Source organism: Xyrauchen texanus, chromosome 32 (assembly GCF_025860055.1).
Source record: "Xyrauchen texanus isolate HMW12.3.18 chromosome 32, RBS_HiC_50CHRs, whole genome shotgun sequence".
NCBI lineage: Eukaryota > Metazoa > Chordata > Actinopteri > Cypriniformes > Catostomidae > Xyrauchen > Xyrauchen texanus.
In genome coordinates this window covers 2321232-2341326 of record NC_068307.1, presented here as the reverse complement: position 1 = coordinate 2341326, position 20095 = coordinate 2321232, and the positions used below count along the sequence as shown (strand labels likewise).

The 20095-nt window shown below is 38.0% G+C and overlaps 1 protein-coding gene across 1 annotated transcript in view; it reads left to right on the top strand.

The window, feature by feature from the left end:
• diaph3 (diaphanous-related formin 3) overlaps positions 1 to 20095 on the top strand; it is a 427644-nt gene that overhangs the window by 166197 nt on the left and 241352 nt on the right. Inside the window, exons 11-17 of the mRNA XM_052101613.1 lie at positions 12 to 130; positions 546 to 662; positions 6292 to 6410; positions 6498 to 6562; positions 7831 to 7935; positions 15705 to 15995; positions 18237 to 18351. Of these exons, the coding sequence (XP_051957573.1) occupies positions 12 to 130; positions 546 to 662; positions 6292 to 6410; positions 6498 to 6562; positions 7831 to 7935; positions 15705 to 15995; positions 18237 to 18351 (931 nt within the window). The remainder of the gene's footprint in view (positions 1 to 11; positions 131 to 545; positions 663 to 6291; positions 6411 to 6497; positions 6563 to 7830; positions 7936 to 15704; positions 15996 to 18236; positions 18352 to 20095) is intronic.

Genomic DNA, 20095 nt, shown 5'->3' with positions numbered 1-20095 from the left:
TCTTTTTGTAGAGCCTGAGTGCTATAAAAAGTGATGCTCTGGAAATCCAACTAAAGGTGTTTGAGGAGCACAAGGAGGAGGACATGATTGAGTTCTCCCATCGCCTGGAGGACATCAGGAGTGAACTGGAATATCCTTTTGACACTATCGTTTGATATTCTGTCCACAATTAAACTCTCCTCAGAAAACTCACCCTCCCTTGTGTCGTCCTCCCTTCTACTCATTCTTTGATCCTTAGGGTTAGGGAGTTTTTTAATCTCAGACAATAGTATAATAGTCATACACAGTCCAGCCTGACTGTTACAATGCCCTTCCAGAACATACACCACCATTAGTACATGAATTTGAACCATAAATCATCTCGATTTATTTGCTTTCATTAACGGTGTTTTTAGTTTAGAACATTTTCATGCTTTCTTTGTGTACACTATGTGCAGAGAAAACTGATTTAAGTATGATCTCTCTCCTCTTCTGCATGTTTACATTTTTCACCTTTATCATTCTGCCAGTGGCAATTCTCGAGTGCTCCTTAACACAGTGCTTACTGATATCGGGGATGTGTTTAATGTGTTATATAGCACTGTGAAGGAGACCGATGCCGAGAGTTATTTCCTCTCAATACTGCAGCATCTGCTTTTGGTCAGGAACGACTATTTCACACGGTAAGGTCCTATCTGCATTGACTTTAATCAAAACATAAGATAAGGGGCACACTAGTTAGGTTTCCATGTTTAAATTCAGCTGCATTTACACCACGTGTTGAAGAGGACAAAATCATCACTTTCAGGGAATTTGGTGCAAAATCCCACACATCCTGGAAAACCTGTAATTTTGCATTGCAGTGTTCAGTCATGGAAAAGTTATGGAAAATGAAAAAAAAACAAAAACCTAATGAGGCTTTTTCACTGCACGTTACGGTTTGACTCGACTCTGCTCACTTTACTTTTCTGAGCTTCCTTTTCCACTGCAGTTTAGTGCAGCCTCAATGTGGGTGGGATTGTAGCCTGATCGCCATAGTTTTGCCGCTTCTACTGCCATGACATCATCTTAAACATGACACAAACACACAACAAAGGAGCAATGGAGGATATTGATGGAATGGTGTTCTTGATCCTCAGCATATGGCTGTTTTTCACAGCAAGACGACACTTTGTTTCAAAAGAGGCTAAAGGCAGCATATATAAGTTGTAAACTTTATACAACAAAGACTGGTGGGCGGCAGATTTTTTGAACAATTTAACTGGTTGCATTTTGTGCTTGCTAGCTCATTAATATCACAGACGGTAATGATTAATTTACCTTGAGAAGAAGAAACTGATTGCGGTAAAAATACAGTTAATTGTGCATCCCTAATAATGATCACACTTGCTTTGTGTGTTTGTAGTATATGGCAGACGCAGTACCTACAGACTATATACACTCACCTAAAGGATTATGTTCTGTTCAATTTCTCATTAATGCAATTAACTAATCAACCAATCACATGGCAGTTGCTTCAATGCATTTAGGGGTGTGGTCCTGGTCAAGACAATCTCCTGAACTCCAAACTGAATGTCAGAATGGGAAAGAAAGGTGATTTAAGCAATTTTGAGCGTGGCATGGTTGTTGGTGCCAGACGGGCCGGTCTGAGTATTTCACAATCTGCTCAGTTACTGGGATTTTCACGCACAACCATTTCTAGGGTTTACAAAGAATGGTGTGAAAAGGGAAAAACATCCAGTATGCGGCAGTCCTGTGGGCGAAAATGCCTTGTTGATGCTAGAGGTCAGAGGAGAATGGGCCGACTGATTCAAGCTGATAGAAGAGCAACTTTGCCTGAAATAACCACTCGTTACAACCGAGGTATGCAGCAAAGCATTTGTGAAGCCACAACAAACACAACCTTGAGGCGGATGGGCTACAACAGCAGAAGACCTCACCGGGTACCACTCATCTCCACTACAAATAGGCTACAATTTGCAAGAGCTCACCAAAATTGGACAATTGAAGACTGGAAAAATGTTGCCTGGTCTGATGAGTCTCGATTTCTGTTGAGACATTCAGATGGTAGAGTCAGAATTTGGCGTAAACAGAATGAGAACATGGATCCATCATGCCTTGTTACCACTGTGCAGGCTGGTGGTGGTGGTGTAATGGTGTGGGGGATGATTTCTTGGCACACTTTAGGCCCCTTAGTGCCAATTGGGCATCGTTTAAATGCCAAGGCCTACCTGAACATTGTTTCTGACTATGTCCATCCCTTTATGGCCACCATGTACCCATCCTCTGATGGCTACTTCCAGCAGGATAATGCACCATGTCACAAAGCTCGAATCATTTCAAATTGGTTTCTTGAACATGACAATGAGTTTACTGTACTAAAATGGCCCCCACAGTCACCAGATCTCAACCCAATAGAGCATCTTTGGGATGTGGTGGAACGGGAGCTTCGTGCCCTGGATGTGCATCCCACAAATCTCCATCAACTGCAAGATGCTATCCTATCAATATGGGCCAACATTTCTAAAGAATGCTTTCAGCACCTTGTTGAATCAATGCCACGTAGAATTAAGGCAGTTCTGAAGGCGAAAGGGGGTCAAACACAGTATTAGTATGTGTTCCTAATAATCCTTTAGGTGAGTGTACTTATTTAATAAAATCACAGCTTTTGGGGGTTTAATAATCACACTGTGATGTAGCAAACTGGTTATTTGGAGTTGAGAAACTAACACAGAAAGGCAGTACCGCCGTTCCCTATGCGCATATTACTCTGTCTGTATAGGGCACCGACTCCCTAGGGGGAACTTGAAACTCCACCATCTGTCGTTCCTCGCACGTACCATACTTTATTCAAGGACCTGACAATAGTCGCAGAACATGGACAATCGTGTCGCAAATCACACCATGCCTCAGAAACCCAGCTACTGATAACACACAGAGATCTTTTATATATTAACTTTAGACAAGAGAGAATGTCTTTCTAAACCAAATCGGACCCATAGTCATGTTAAATTAATTTAGGATTCATGCATTTTCTCAAGCAATTTTCTCCTCCCTTTCAAAGCCAGTCTGAGTTTTTATTAATTTCTGACTAATTAGAGCCAGTAATGCTACAGCATAGCTCTCCCCGCGTTAAGGTCTCACTGATAACTCTGTGTGTTTTGTGTTGGAATACAGCCTTTCAAGCTCTTTAGCCAGTGAGCTGTGTTGTGTTTGGAATAACAGCTTTGAAAGAAGAGAGAGCTGCAAAAGGAAAGCGAGGTGTAAAGAGACCATCTGTTGAGCAAGCAACTCTATCAAATAAAAGCACCCGTTCTGCTTCAAGATATCAGCTGGCAGTCCACGTTCAAGTAGTGAGCTGGCTCGTACCTATTTTTTGTACCTGTGTGCCTGGTGCCGTTAATCTACAGAGTTCAAACCGTTTTAGGGGATGTACCCTTCCTCTGGTTTAGCTAAAGTTGACCTCTTTTTATATTCTATTTCACAACTTTTTCTACAAGGAGCTAGTCTTTATAACATGGAGAGATCAGTCAATATACCACTTCCCTTTACCTTAGCTCTCATTAGAGGTGTCATGTGATGTACACACCATCTGCTCTCTCTTCTCACTTGCTAAATTCATAGTTTACAAGGTAGCTATTCTCGCTTATCAATACCTTTTCTATAACTATCTACTTTTTCCCTAGCATAGGGATCAACATTTTGAGAGTTTTCCCTTCAATTTATTCTAATCTTACTCGTTGATATGCAAACATGGTTTGTTATTTCATGCATTTTGCACTTTAAAATAATACAATTAAGCCTTACAACGGACACAAAATATATACAAACCAACCCAAACTACCTTGATCTTTACAAAATTAATATATCTTCTACCTGCACTCATTCCTAAATGCACATACTGACTAAATAAACTAACTAAATACTAAAATACTAAATGACTAAATACTCTGCTTTGTCCTCCTCCTCCCCAGTTGTTTGACTACCCACACCCTGCTGTTAAATTTGCCAATTCCTATTAAAAGTTCTCGATCCTTCCAATCCTTATTTAACACAGGCCGTCCTCACGCCCTGCAGGTCTCAACCCCAAACCTTTCAATGACCGTGTCCCAACAAAGAGAATAAACCAGCTTTCATCTTCCTCTGATCTCACATACCCACATTACTCTTCCCTTACACTATATAAATCTCTCTCTCTCTTTATCTGTGGCATCTGCTCAAAGAGAGTTTTCATGTCTTCGAGCTCTCAGCTGGGAGTGTGTGTTAAACCTGCCCCTGATCAAAAGGCAGCTCCAAATCTGTAGAAAACAGGATATATTACTCAACTTAAAAAAAAAAAAAAACAAGGCCTATGCAGATAGGCAAGGTCTACCACCTCCTTTTATATACTCCATTTGAGTTTTTGTTTTTAGTAAATTCACACTGTGAGTGATTGGCACTTTCTGAAGTTATGGAAATAAGCTTGTAATTGCACAGCTACTGCACTCTCTAGGAATGTGGGCATGTTTATGTGCCCTATATGGCGACTTACAATAATTCTTAGAATATGATAATTCCAAATTTACGGTGTTCACAGAACCATATTAGTGTATATGATACAGTGGCACATATACAAATATATGTGAACAGTTTGGTATTAGTTGGTATTCTGCATTAATTATTCATAAAATGTGATATCTTCATCAAAGTCACAAGTATAGACTAGCATCAACGTGCTTAAGCTAACAACACACAGACAATTATAATATTTCATGCCTTAATTGAACACATCCCATTAAACATTAACAGTGCTCTGGAAAACTGTAACCCTTGGATTTAATAACTGGTCGATCCTCCTTTAACAGCAATTATCTCAACCAAGCATTTCTGGTAGCTTTGGATTAGACCTGCACAACATTCAGAAGGAATTTTGGACCATTCTTCCTTAGACTTGCTTCAGCTCAGACATATTCTTAGGATGTCTGATGTGAATGGCTCTGTAAAGGTCATTCCACAGCATCTCTATTGGTTAAGGTCTGGGCTCTGACTGGGACACTCCAAAAGGTGGACTTTCTTTTACTTTGATGTTTAGGGTTATTGACCTGCTTTATCATCCAACTTCTACTGAGCTTCAGCTGGCGCACAACCATGCTGACATTATCCTGTAGGATATCTTGATAAACTTAGGAATTAATTTTTCCCTCTGATGGCAAGTGGTTCAGGCCCTGAAGCAGTAAAGCAGCCCCAAATCATGATGCTCCCTCCTCCACTGTACTTCACCGTTGGGATGATGTTTTCATGTTGATATGTGGTGCCCTTTTTATGCCATACTTTATGTAGTGCTGCGTATTCTTCCCAAACAATTCAACGTTATTTTCATCAGTCCACAAAACATTTCCCAGTAGCATTTTGGAGTGTCCGTGTAATAAGTGCACTGTTAGTCTCTTTGGATAAAAGCATCTGCCAAATGCATAAATGTACATGTAAGTATTTAGAATACGTTACTGACCTTGAGTAATCTAACGGTATACGCTACAAATGACATTTTCCATCATGTATTCTGTAATCTGTAGTGTAATGCGTTTAACAAGTAACACTCCCAACCCTGGCTGCCTTTTGTGAAGTTCAGGTCACCATTCACATGCATTGTATGATGCCTACAGAGCTGAAATATATAAAAATCTTTGTTCAGCAGAAGAAAGGAAGTAACACATTTGGGATGGCATGAGTGAATACATTATATTAGAGTTTTTATTTTTGGGTGAACTATCCCTTTAAATTTATTTGTCTGGGTTCTACATTGATCATGTTTTGAGTGACCTATATTGTGGTGACTGAACCCTAATCATTTAGTATGTTTTATCTGGTCTCCTCAACCATGCCCTTTGCACACACTATTGCCCTCTAGATGGGAAAATCAAAGTGACCCCGGGATAGATGAGACTTATTAAAACAGGACGTTTAAAGCAGGTTATTTTAACGTTAACAGTTACTTCAGGTGTATTGGTGAGATGCTAAAGGTGGGCATGTAACCAGAACACATTCTTTGTCTGATTCAAAATCAAACAATGCTTTTAAATCTGGTCGAGTGCATTTGTCATTATTTTTCTCTCTTGTTATTTCTCCATTCTCTCTCTGTTTTATGTCGAGGTGCATCACAGAGTTATAGGACTGAACAGTGATTTTCGATGCACCCGTTAATAGCTTGAATGTTTTAAATTTAACAGCACTCTCTCATACCATATTCCCAAAAAGATAATACAATGCATTGATTTTATTAATTTTTTTCCATCCCTCACTCTCTATTATTCTCTCTTGTCCACTGTCTTCTAGGCCTCAGTATTTTAAGATCATAGAGGAGTGTGTCTCTCAAATCGTTCTTCATCGTAGTGGCACCGATCCTGACTTCACCTACCGCAAACGTCTGGATGTGGACTTCAGCCACCTGTTAGGTGTGTGTATTTATGTTCTCATTTATAAGCTGGTTCATTTGTTTGTGCCAAACTGAAATAGTTAATCTCTCTATCTTGTCTCCGCAGAGGTGTGTGTGGATAAAGCTAGGTCGGAAGAATTTGAACAGAGGGCGTCTGAGTTGGCTCAAAAGGTAGATGCCCTTTCTTTTCCTCTTATCTTCTACCCCTCCCTAGTTTTCCATTTCTTTCTTCTCAGTGTGGCTCCTCTAATGAAGAATGCCGCCTTTCAAGACCATTCACGACTGCACCATTTAGCTTTTTTTAATTAAGGACAGATTACTTGAAATCGTTCAAACAGCTGTTTGTAATTAACAGTATTCTAAGATTAAAAAGGGAGCCTGTATTGATTGTTTGGAACGCTCCTTTATAATAGTGGTCTGAAATGTTCGTGGTAGATGGCACTGAATCTATAGATGCTAAACCACAGCTCTTTAACTACCATCCTAGATGGGCAATTTAACTTTTAAAATAGCCAAAACCACTTTTTATTGTTTTATATTCACTAATGAAACTCACTCTTATATTAAGTTCTCATTAACAAAAGGAAGAAATTCATCATGATGGTTGACTAGTCATTCAACAACCAGCTAGTTGTTTAGTGAGATCAACTAGTGGGTTCTGTCTGTCTGTCAATCATCCATCTGTCTGTCTATCATCCGTTTCTGTCTGTCTGTCAATCATCCATCTGTCTGTCAATCATCCGTCCGTCTGTCTGTTTGTCTTTCTTAGTCCGTCTGTCCATCCATCCGTTTTTTTATTCAATCCATGACTACACTGTGAGCAGCACATCGTGACATGACAAAACTAGATAAGCTCCCATTATAATCAAATGCTGTCTACACTTATTACATATATATTGCAACTCTAGCAGTATAAATACAGTGTAAGACTGATGTTAAGCATGGTAAAACCGTCTCAGAGAAGTTGCGTCTCTGAAGAAGCACCACAAGTACAGCCGTCAAAGCATTAATTTCATATGAAATTCACCACCTTCAAAAATACATTTCAAGACAATTACTGACTTCACATCGCTTGCTATGATGATCAAGGTTTCCGTTATTACGCACAGTTCGTGGCTCACAGTTTTTTGTGAGGCCTATAATTTTGTGCCATAAAAGGTTATAGTTATTTATCTTAAATATTTGTTTATATGTTGTTTACCCAATGTAACAGCTTTGCTTATATACAGCACCCTGTATATCACTTATACATGTGTCTGAGAAGTGTGTTTGGTGGACATGTCCCGAATCAGCCTAATTATACAGGGCTTCCTTAAGAGAATTCAAATATAGAAAAGATTTGTACATCTTCATAATCCCTTAATTGAATTTGCTTTGTTTTGTTTCATGTTTTGTGTTTTTAATGTCATCCCTTTTGGTGGTCTGATTTTGCTCTTCAGTTTGATGAGGAGTTCCTGGGCAGACAAGAAGCTCAGGCCCAACTGTTGAATAGAGAGGAGAAGATCAGTGAGCTGGAAGCTGAACTTCTGGCATTTAGAAACCAGGTATCTATGCATTTCAGTCTCTTTGTTTTTAGTACATCTGAGGTGGTTTTTAATGGCATAGTAGTTGTAGATCATTCAGTGAGTGTTGGTCTGCAGGGAGTTGCAATGTGCTATAACAAACAAAATAGGAATGAGTTCACAGCAAGGACATGCTTATTGCACAAAAGAACATAAAACACTAAATAGTCCATAAATTCCATTAATCTAATACATTGCATACAGCCTATTTACACTTATGAATAGGCTGTATCAACATTTATATTGACGTTGCTTGAAAGGGAATGTAATATACAGTATAATAGGACACGGGTGCAATAACCAGAGAAGCCTTGACCCAGCACATTAGTGCTTTACTCGTGGAATTTCGCCAACCCACTTAGACTTGTAGCGTGCTTGAACGAAAATATAAAAACTTCATGGCCATGCCCACTGACTTTGCGCGTATGAAGTATTGCAAAGCGCTGCTCTTAAGATATAGCACTGTTAAAATAGGGCCCCAGATGTTGAGACATGGCAGATCATTTGACACCATGGTGATTTAAGCATTTGTTTTAATTGACATTATCTTTTCCTGCAATAAACTTACTTAAATACTTGGGTTGACTGAGAGAAAATCATATAAAACTTAATTTATGACACACTTAAGTTCTGGTAGCACTGTTAAACTTATCAAAATAGTTGATTTCTTTATCAGAGATAGTTTAATAGTTATGCAAGTATACAAATTTAACCATACGATTATTTATTGTATACAGAAGCAATGTTACATGTTCTTTTCTGTAAGTATTTATAGTTACTGCCAACTAAGGAACAAGAATAACATTAAATAATGTAGCAATTTAAAATGGTGGTGGGGGAGACCAATAACGGTCCTCAATCTGTACTTGTACTTTTGAGAATGTTTTTATTTTCTTTTGTGCCACAGATTGTATTGTGTGGCACAACAATGTATTCAGTTTTTAGAGTCACTGTGTCATATTCAAAGTACTCCCACACACACTCGTTTGCTATCTGCCATCCGCTATTGTCACAGTATACCTCGTTTGACACGGTATACCTTGTTAAACTCAGATTGCACGTTTTGAATACACAGAGTAGGCGTGACGCTGAATACCTATTGTTGTGGTACGAGATCTGAACATCCAAAACAGCAGATGAGGTTTATATTGCTCCTTGATTAGTCACATAATTTTGGTCAATATATTTTTTATTTATTTATTTTAGTTGTCAAGGCAAGATATTTATATTTAAAAAATATATATATTTAGTTTTATATCTAATTGTATCTTAATAAAAAATGTTTTCTTATAAGTTTTAGTTTGTCAACGATAATAACCCTGAACAAAACCAAACATGACGGGGCTCTAATAAAGCACAAAAGTGACAATAAATTTGGCGTTGTGGTAAAATGTATATCTGGTATCAAAGTGGACACAGTTTGTTTAGATGCACACAAGGAATATGAGCACATCTGTTCTCCCAGGCCAATCTGTCCTGCAGTTAAGCAAGTAATGAGAGATTTTGTTCCCCCAATCCCCAAAACACACATTCTCTGGTTCCTTATTATCTGGTACACCATGATAGTAAGAACAGTATTGCCCCACTTCCTCACATTTAAGCCAGCATCAAAGGGATTACATATGTGCCATGTAAACTCTGACCCTCGCTCGTCCTTATATGTTAAAGATTTTGGTTAATTTTCTTTTTAAGCGGTCATCCAATTTTATTTTAGTTTTATTTTTTCTGCCCTAAAGCCCTGATTGTTACCTTTCCTAATCTAACAGTACTGACTACGCCATTAGTAATGCCTGATATGAAGTCCCAGGGGAGGGGTGGGAGGATTGGTCAGGTGTGGGGGCATGTTCTCTGGGTTTTGTTTATTTTGTTATTTGTTCTTTCCATCTTTTTTGTCTTGAAATTTGAATTGAGGGACATCTGTAGCAGTGACTGTTTGATTGAAAAAAGATTTAAAAATGTCTATTTCCTCATTCGTTGTTGCTCACATTCAGCTGCAGACACACATATGAAAGCAGTTACTTTAACTCTTTCCCCGCCAAACACGGAATTTTCCGTGTTTTATGAAAAAACGCTTCCCCGCCAAACACGGAATTTTCCGGGTTTCCGTGTTTTAGGTGTTATACGGTAAGGAAGACCCCTGCGCATGTTTTGAAAGAGTACGCAACTCTTTGATCAAAGAAACAGACTGCGATTGTCTCAAACATGAAGAAGTGGAGTATCGAGAAGCTCAAAATATCAGACATAAAAATGCCTTTTTCTCAGCTTTTTGTCTGAAATGTTGTTTTTGACAAAACCTACCTCTGTTCAAGTGGCAATAAAAAAAGAACAAATGAAGATAAAATAAAATCGTTTTTTTTGCCTAAAAGCAGAGGCTCAGATCTTTATTGTGATATATAGCATCTTCATATATTCTTGGAAGAAAATATTCTGCGGGCCATTAAAGTTTAGCGAAAATCGTCAAAAACCCTGGCGGTGGCTGGCAACTTTTTTTTAAAAACGCTGGCGGGGAAAGAGTTAAAGGTCAGTATCTGTAATCTGATAACAATAACTTAAAGTAATGCACTGTAGTAACTAGATTACAGTAACTAATTACTATGTAATCGGATACACCCAACACTGGTAGTTAGGGTTGCCACAGTGTTACCGGTTTTACTCCTTACAAGGGACACGCAGACACTTTTTCAAAAATATATTTTTAAGAACATATGACAGATAAGCCGTCTATGCCCATGTCTGACATGCTGTTTGTTCGGAGGTGTGCAGTCTCGTTCAATAAGAGTATGTAAAGGGTTCTCACTCTTTAGTCATTTGAAATGTATTTACAAGAAGATTATTGTCTGTGAGTGCTGCAAATGACCTCAGATGTCTCCGCTCAGGAGGTGCTTTGAGTTCCGTTCACTTTTTCAAAGAGCAGTATATTGTGATCTGTGGTTAAAACACAATAATACAAAAACATGTTCACCTCAAACCATGATTTATATTTCAGCGATCATTATAATTATTGTGTTTATAATTGTTTACAGATATTAATATGTATTAGTAATTTATTTAACTTACAGTAAATTGAAAGGTGGTTTTATATACATGTTTTTTTTACCACTTCATTATTTTAATTACTTTTTCGTTTAATTTGAAGTGCAATTTGTATTTAGAAATGTCTTTGGTTTAAGTTTTATGTTTTTTTAAATAAATGCAAAATCACTAAAGCAAGAATATTCACCAATCCCTCAATCGAGGGGTTGATGACGTAATTGGATATTGTGATGGAAACAACCCAATTTTAATGACAATTTTGTTAAAATAAATAAAAAATAAAGTTCAAAGTTTGAAATCAAGGTTCCTTGCACTATTGCGTAAGCTACTGCTTAACGAAAATTAACCCATAGTACCACTCTGGTACTGTTTTTAATAAGTTTTAGATATTTATATTGGAAATCGAGCCAAAACAAAATCAAATAAAACTCTCACCTTTCTGTTCACTTTAATTCATCTTTAACACACACAAAAAAAACCTCTCTCTTATTACTAAAGCTGCAAATTGCCAGTTTTCTTCACGATAAGAAATGCACAGTGACACATGTATTATGATTCAATAAGTCACGAGCCATCATGTTATAATCTAGCTGCATTAAGTGTGTGTGTTCGAGGGACGAGCGTCCCCGTGACAGTGTGTGCATCAGCCGGTGCAGTTTCATTCTCTCCCCCTTAGATCGGGACATGCCAGTTTTGGAGTTTGTAGTTATTTACATGATCTGCTCCCATATTTGTTTATTTACTTTAATAAAGCTTTAATGCATTAAATATAACTGCATTAAAGATGTAACGCCGGGGTGTTTCCTTTAAAGATGCTCAACATGCAAGTTTTGCTTCAGCGGAGCAGCAGCTCCAGCTCCGGCTCCACTTATTCCACAACAAGACTGCTTCTGTATTTACTTATTTAGTATTTTTGCATTATAATTCCCTCATACTTTGCAATCTACATCACCTGAAGCTGTTTGGAAAGTTTAGAGTGCATCTGGACAAGTAATTTCTTCATCTCCTCAATCAAGCACGAGCTGCAGTGCTGCTCTCATGCACCATTTTTACAGTTTAATGTGATCTCATGTTACGATAAATGAGATCAAATGGCTATTCGACAACAAAACATTTTGTTGCCAATTATTGTTGTCGACATTGTCGGTAACGTCGACTAATAAATATATTGTATTAATTTAAAACCTTCCAAATTTATTTGTGTGAACTGTTTTGAATGGAAGTGTGCTTGAACTGCCTTTATCTAAAATAAAGGACACTTATATTTTGTCTTCTAATGCAACAATATTCAGATATTTGTCTGAATTGTATTCATGTTTGCACTAAATTAAGCTGTGTTGGGACTTGTGACACCAGCCAACTTTTTCTGTTTTCTTGCACCCCTCTCCTCCACGTTATCCTCAGAGAGAAGGCCCCTTTGTTTTTTGTTTTTACGAAGCTTGGTTGATCTACAAAACATTCTCATTGACATGAGAAATAGGGCATCCACTGAACAGTTTGTTTGATCAATTGCATTGTGGCTTACCAGGCTATCGTGGATAGAAAGGATCAATTCTTAAATAATGGTGGCCGATGAGTGAAGTGAAAGTTTGGAGTGCATGCAGTTAAGCTGATCCATCTCTTTGGGATGCGATCGTTTGCAGCACCGCAAAACGTAATCACCCAGTCAATTCTCTACGTACGCTGGACCGTCAGTCATGCTGACTCTTAACTTGTGAATTATCTGGAGGCCGAAATGTACGTGGTTTGAATTAGAGCACATACTTGTTCAATAAATCAACTCCCTTTGCAGCTGTTTGCCATTCAGGATAAATGAAGTGGATTCACTAGTGTAATGTGTCGTGCTGCTTGTTTTCTTTGGTTGTTTGATGGAAATTTGAGGTGTTTTGAATTGAGAAATGTTTTTGTTCCACTTAATCTTTGAAATGTACTTTTACTACTGCTGGAATAACACCTCAATATATCAGTTTTTATTTGTTTCTTTACTTCAATGTGATATTGACATAAAACAGAACCATACATTTAAAATAAGATAGCATAATGAGAGCTTGTAATGTAAAACATTGACATAATGACAGTGGGCTACATTCATAAAGAAATAACAAATTACATATCAGTTCCCACTTTAAAGGTGCACCAAGTAAGTTTTTGCTTATTAAAAAAGTTGGTAACACTTTACAATAAGTTTCCATCAGTTAACATTAGTTAATGCATCAAGTATCATGAACGAACTTTGAAAAATATATATTTTTACATCATTTATTTATCTTGGTTAATAACAATACTATTGTTCATTGTTAGTTCATTTTAGTTCATAGTGCATTAACTAACGTTAACAAGCAACTTTTGATTATAAAAATGTATTACTATATGTTGAAATTATATTGACGCTTTTCACCTGTTAATCATTTTGTTCGTTCTCATTTGAAGTGGATTATTGAGGCTAGGATTCATAATGTTTGTCAGTTGAGGGTGCTATTGTGCCACTGTTGAATTTGACAGCCACAGGAACAAACAATGATGCTGTTATGCTCTGTTTTTGTCTCAAAATTATCTTTGGAGTGCGGGGTATTGGAATGAATGGATCAGTCATATGAAAGCTTCAGGACTATAATATCACATACAGCACCTTTAACTAAGATTAATAAATACTTTATAGGTGTTGTTCATTGTTAGTTCTTGTTAACTAATGTTGTTAACTAATGCTAACACATGGAACCTTATTGTAAAGTGTTACCAAAAAGTTTTACTCATTGCATTTTTTTAGAAATATATTGAAAATGATGTACACTTGCATGAGATGAAGACTTTAGTCATATTAGTAACTAAATAAAAGCTGTTTAATTTGATATTGAGCAGATATCTGCCATGTTGACAGCACATGACAATGTGTCATGCAAGTGACTTGAGTTACTACCGCTAATAATAACAAGTTTACTTAATATAGCACTTTCAGCCAATGCTCAAAAATAAAAGTTAATGTAAACCAAACAATATAACAACAAACAATATACTTACTACAGCCAATAATGGAGCCAGAGTTAATAGTATAGTCCAAAGTGAAGGTATCAGCAGGAATATGATTCACACATACAATCCAAACAGAATGTCAAGATGATACAAGAACGTCCATATTAGGAAATGGGGTCAGTATAGATTCCAAAACCACAAGTACTTCTGGGATGATTTTCTTCTCATCACAATTGTACAGAGCGGTTATGAGTTACTGTATACTTTGTCAGTTCAAACCAGTCTGACCATTCTCTGTTGACCTCTCTCATCAACGAGACATTTCCACCAACAGATCACACATGCAATTATCTAATCAGCCAATCATCTGGCTGCACTGGATAAAACCATGCAGATATGGGTCAGGAGCTTCAGTTTATGTTCACAGCAACCATCAGAATGGGGAATGTTTGTATTTATTTATGTGATTTGAACCGTAGCATGATTGTTGGTGCCAGATGGGCTGGTTTGAGTATTTCTGGGATTTTCACACAGAACAGTCTCTAGAATTTACGCCGAATGGTGCCAAAAACAAAACAAAAAAATATCCAGTGAGCGGCAGTTCTGCAGATGGAAACACCTTGTTGATGAGAGAGGTCAACAGAGAATGACCAGACTGGTTAGAACTGACAGTCTAAAGTAACTCCGATAACTGCTCTGTACAATTGTGCTGAAGAATATCATCTCTGAATGCTGTTCTGAGATGAGGGTTGGTGCTGTTTTGGCAGCACGAGGGGCACCTACACAATATTATGCAGGTGGTTTTAATTGTGTGTGTGTGTGTGTATATTATATATACACAGTATATTAGAGCTGTCAAAGTTAAAGCATTAATTAAAAGCACTTACATAAATTCTTATGTTAAAAGTTGTATTTGATCTTTAAAGTTAAAATTGGATAATTTTATACAGAAAAGGTTAGTGATTTTATGTCACTAAAATGTTAACACACATCGTTTTTCTTGCGTCTATTCTTCTGAAACAGTGAGTATTTTTACGTTTCCAGATTGTCCCCATTCACTTCCATTGTAAGTGTCTCACTGTAACACAGATTTTTGTTTTATTTAAATTAGGAACAAGTCAATATAATTTTTTTGCTGTATTTAAATATTATGCCACAAATGAGGCATAAGAGTGGTGGTGGCGGCGTAGTGGGCTAAAGCACATAACTGGTAATCAGAAGGTCGCTGGTTTGATCCCCACAGCCACCACCATTGTGTCCTTGAGCAAGGCACTTAACTCCAGGTTGCTCCGGGGGGATTGTCCCTGTAATAAGTGCACTGTAAGTCGCTTTGTATAAAAAGCACCTGCCAAATGCATAAATGTAAATGCGGTCGATTGAGTTTAACTTAAACTGAACCCAGAATGTTCCTTTAATGTCTTCTACTTCCAGAAGAGCATGGAAACTTCCACCATAAGGCAGTAGACAACTAGTGTACAACACTGTACAACATTTAAAAAACCTTCTGAGAATTGAACCAGTAATCTTCAGTTTACTTGCCCTGAGCCATAAACACTTCACCAGAAATACACTGCTATGGTAGTTTGCAAGATTCAAACCTGTGCCTGGAGACCCTAATGTTGATTTATATCTAGTCCATAAAAGTCCATATATTACATATTGCTGTTTGAGAAACAAAAACTTAAATAATATGCAGCACAAAGACCATATCTTAACTGGAATCTTTATTATCTCCCTTGTATTCACAGTTTGGGGCAGTTCCAGTGGTCTTGCCTTCATTGCAGTCTGCCCAGGCCTCGTCTTCAAGCTCATTTCCACCTGTTCTGCCTCCTCCTCCCCCTGGTCTGGGGGCTTCTGCTCCACTGCCCCCTCCTCCGCCACCGCCCCCACTAGGCTGTGGCTTCATGGCCGGTGTGCCGCCACCCCCTCCTCCTTTGGGGCTTGCATTCTCCTCACCCCAATACATGCTGCCGTTTGGCCTGAAGCCAAAAAAGGAATTCAAGCCCGAGACGTCTATGAAGCGCCTCAACTGGTCCAAGGTAAGAGGGCTGCTCAGCAAAGATGCTTCAGGCCCAAGATAAAGACCTACGTTCTATTCATCTGTGTATCTTTTCATCTTTCTGTTGTGTTCCTTTGAATTCAAGAATCAACTTTACTCTTTTGTTTTTAAACTTTCACTCTCACAACAGGGCAGAATCTTTCTTTGGTGCTGAAACACAATAGCAACACTAGCATAAAAGGACAGATGTTCACTAAGTAACTGTGAAGAAAAATACTTCTGTTTGGTGCCAACCCTCATTAAGAAAATACTTGCTCGAACCCATTCTGTCTCTGTTGTTAAAACTGCCACTCTCTTTTCTGGGCAGATGTTGCCGTACACTCTTATCGTGTGGTGTGGTATTAGTTTATAACATTATGATTAATATTTAATCCCTGTCCCTTTTGCCACTACAATACAGATGTTTATTTTTTAAGAATTCACCACATGCTTCATCTCATCTGAAACCTGTTTGTAATTAGCCATTAGGAGGACACAATAAGGCTCCTATGAGTTTTTTAAACAGCTGCTTGAGAAGCCGACATCATGCAGTATTCATGGCTCCTGACCCAAAACTTTTATCACTCAATAACAAGAGTTTTGCAGCTTAGAAAACCAAAGATGAGACAGCTGGTGCATCATGGTAAACATTTCACCTCATGCCCATCAGATGGGCTGGTTGTTGGACTTAATGTTCATAGTCACTCACACAGTTGGAAACAGCGGTTAATCACTTGCACTGTAATGAGGCGCTACCCTTCAGGCTCATGTTCAGTCCATTCTCAATGCTTGATTTCCTCAAACACGTCCTCATGGAGAACAGTTGAAAAGCTGTTATTGGCTCTGGTATTAGACAGGAGTGTGAGCTCTGTTCATTAGTGCAGACTGTCTCATTGATTAGCCTTTCAGTCTTTATCTCAACAAGAAAACTCCATTAAACTGATCAAACCACAAAGCTCTCCTCTCTCCCCTTGTTACCATGACTTCCTTTCACACCTCCAGACAACATTTTGAAAAGCCTGTAAGAAAGGTGTGTAGCCTTATAGGGATAGTTCACCCCAGCTTGTTCCAAAACCCCTATGCCATTCTTCTGTGGAACGCATAAGGTGTTTTGCAGAATGTTGACAGTGCTCTTTTCCATACAATTTGGGGTTGAATTAACACAACAGTGAAAGTCTGTGTAGCGAATGGTCATACAGTAATTTGGAATTGGACATTTGGAATCGTTGATGTCAAACCAGACTTGATTCTTCTTCATGCACCATAGTTGAATATAGACAAGCATAAACAAATGATTGAGCATCAAAACGTTCTTAAGAAAATTCTTAACTACCATTTTCTTCTTAATTTGTAACTTAAGAAAATATTCAAGTATATAATATGCCCTTTCCCACCTACAGTCCTGTACTTTTCCTTTAGTAACTTTCTAGATGAGAGCTCTTATGAGTAATGCTACACCCGAGGAGACTTTCCCCCTGTTTGCCAAAAGTTATCACTATAGTGACATAATCTAGTATCTACCATTTATCTTCTGTTGTTGTTGTGAAGTGTTATTCAATATAAACAACAACACCACCACCAATAGAGGACACCAGAGTTAAACTTTAGTTAGGGTTGTTTTACATGAGCGTTGGATGCATTCGAAAACGTAGGCAGCTGCCTAATCAGTTAATGGCTTAAATGACAGCGTGTTTGGATGAATGGAACTCAAGTCTCTGAACAGCTTAAAAAGCACCTTATTCGTCATCATACTTCATCCCCTTTGATTTTACTGTGGTCAGTTGTAGCAGTGTCTGCGATATGGCTTTACTTGACAAAACATGACATCCAAATTGAATGGCGCCCAGCTGGCAGAAGATTGTCACGCATAAGAACAATCTTAACGGTTGTTCAAGTAATTTAAAATACACGAGAAGCATTGTGAGAATTCAATATCAGCGATCAGAGACGTTCACATTCAGATGGGATTAGATTTCTCTGAGGACCCTGGAGTTGGCCAAAAAAGCAAGTAGGTAATTTTCTCTGGAATGTTTACGGAGTTTGTGTGAGGAAAAACACAAACTTTATTGTAAAGTGGGTCTGTGAAACACGAATTTCCCAAACATCAAGGAAAACTATAGGGACGAATAGGGCCTGATTGTGAATTTGTGTTTACTCTCCCACTCCCACATTCTGACCTCCCTTGAGGTGTCATGATTATGTCAATCCATAATTTCTCTTCCTGTGTTTTTTTTGTGTGTAGATTTCACCCCAGGAGATGTCCGAGAGCTGTTTTTGGATCGTCGCTAATGAGTATTGTTACGAGAATGAAGACCTGCTCTCCAGACTAGCCGTCACCTTTTGTACACAGAAAACCGGTCAGTCCGTTTTAACAGTTTTACGTGGTAGTTGTGTGTCTTGGCACAATCAAACATTTCAGTAAATGTCCTTTATACTTTCTTAACAGAAATCTATTTGACCTGACACTGCTGTAGAAAAGTTAATATTGAAAACTTTAAACATGGCAGCATAACAGTGATGGGTTTGTGTATACACGGCAGGGCCTTTTGTCAGTAGACAGTATGTTTGAGATGATTATACTTCAGTTTATTTCAGTCTTTTTTCAACATATCTGCAGGATATATTGTAGTGGTCAAACATGAATAGAAAGTTCATGCCAAATGTTGTTGGCATCATTTAAGATAAAAGTTGTGAAAACATACTGTCGCTTTAAGAACTCAAAACTCGAAAAGTCTCTTTCTGAACTTTTACAACTTACTGATTTTAGACAGCTTAATACATATGTATTAACATATTGAACACATGATCATGAAATATACACATCAACAGTGCTTATTCAGTAGTCACTGTATGTAATAAGAGAGTAGGACAGACACATTTATTCCTAAAATTCAGAAGATCCAATGATATATCGATATAGTTTGTTGCATTCCATAACCCGTTTCTTCCATAATGCCATGCCAGTGTTTGCATCTCTCCACTCTCCCTCTCCTTCTGCGTGTGCGTGCAAATTCGGCCCCACTCGCTCACAAGTTCCCTGCAGCATGGAGGGAGACACAGCGCTGGTTCACAATGCCGAAGAAAACTCACCCTGTGTCTCAGTCTGCTCCCTAGCTCCCTATCAGTATATCGTGAACAGTAATTCAGGCACTGGTAAGGGTACTGGTCCATTGAACATTGGTACACTTATGACTCAGTCACCCACGACACGTTAACAAGCTTGCGCATTGTGGCACAGCTGTTATTAATCAGCACCATCACTGTATAAATGACACTATCATTCATTTTCATTGAAAATATTTGAAGATATTCAAAGTACAGTGTTGTAGACCTTTTTCACACTCCGGGTTTTGGAACGTGGAAGTAAACATTTGCAGGGTAAACCTCGACAGCGATGAATGGGAGATAACAGGGAGATAATATTATTTTCACTTACCCATTTGCTCCAAGACAAAAGAAAACAATCCACTATTACGTTTGAATGACTCTCTAGAAGAGTAAGAAACAAATAGAGAGCAGTGGATTAAGACAGTCAAATGGGAGAAGATACCAAATTTACTGTCTCTCAGCAGCTGTAATAGAAACCTCCTTGCAGCTGTGATAATTCCAGGGTAGTATAACAAATATCATAATGTTATACATTTTCTTTCAAAATATATATAAAATAAAATAAAAATATATTTTTAGATTTAAGCTGATTAGGCGGAAACGCATCGTCACAGTCTGTGAAAAAGGTCTATTATAACAGATAAATGGCATAAAGAAATACAAATATATATTAGTGTATTTTAAACCTTCTTTTAACAACTCTTAAATATTTTAAAGATTGTTTCACTTTCATAGTAATTATGAATGAAAGACTTTACAAACAGTGTCTGTTTTTAAGGGGAAATAATGCTTGTATTTTTACACTTGTGCTTGTCATCTAATGACTTGAGACTTCAGAAGACACAAGGATGTTTCCTTGAAGGGAACATAGTGAGCAAAGATGCTCCCTGGATTTCACAGAGCATTGTGGGGTTTGTTTAGGGTGCAAACACAAACTGCAGTTTGAAAGGTGTGTTAAACTTCGTGCTGCTGCTGTAAACCCGGCCGAGAAGC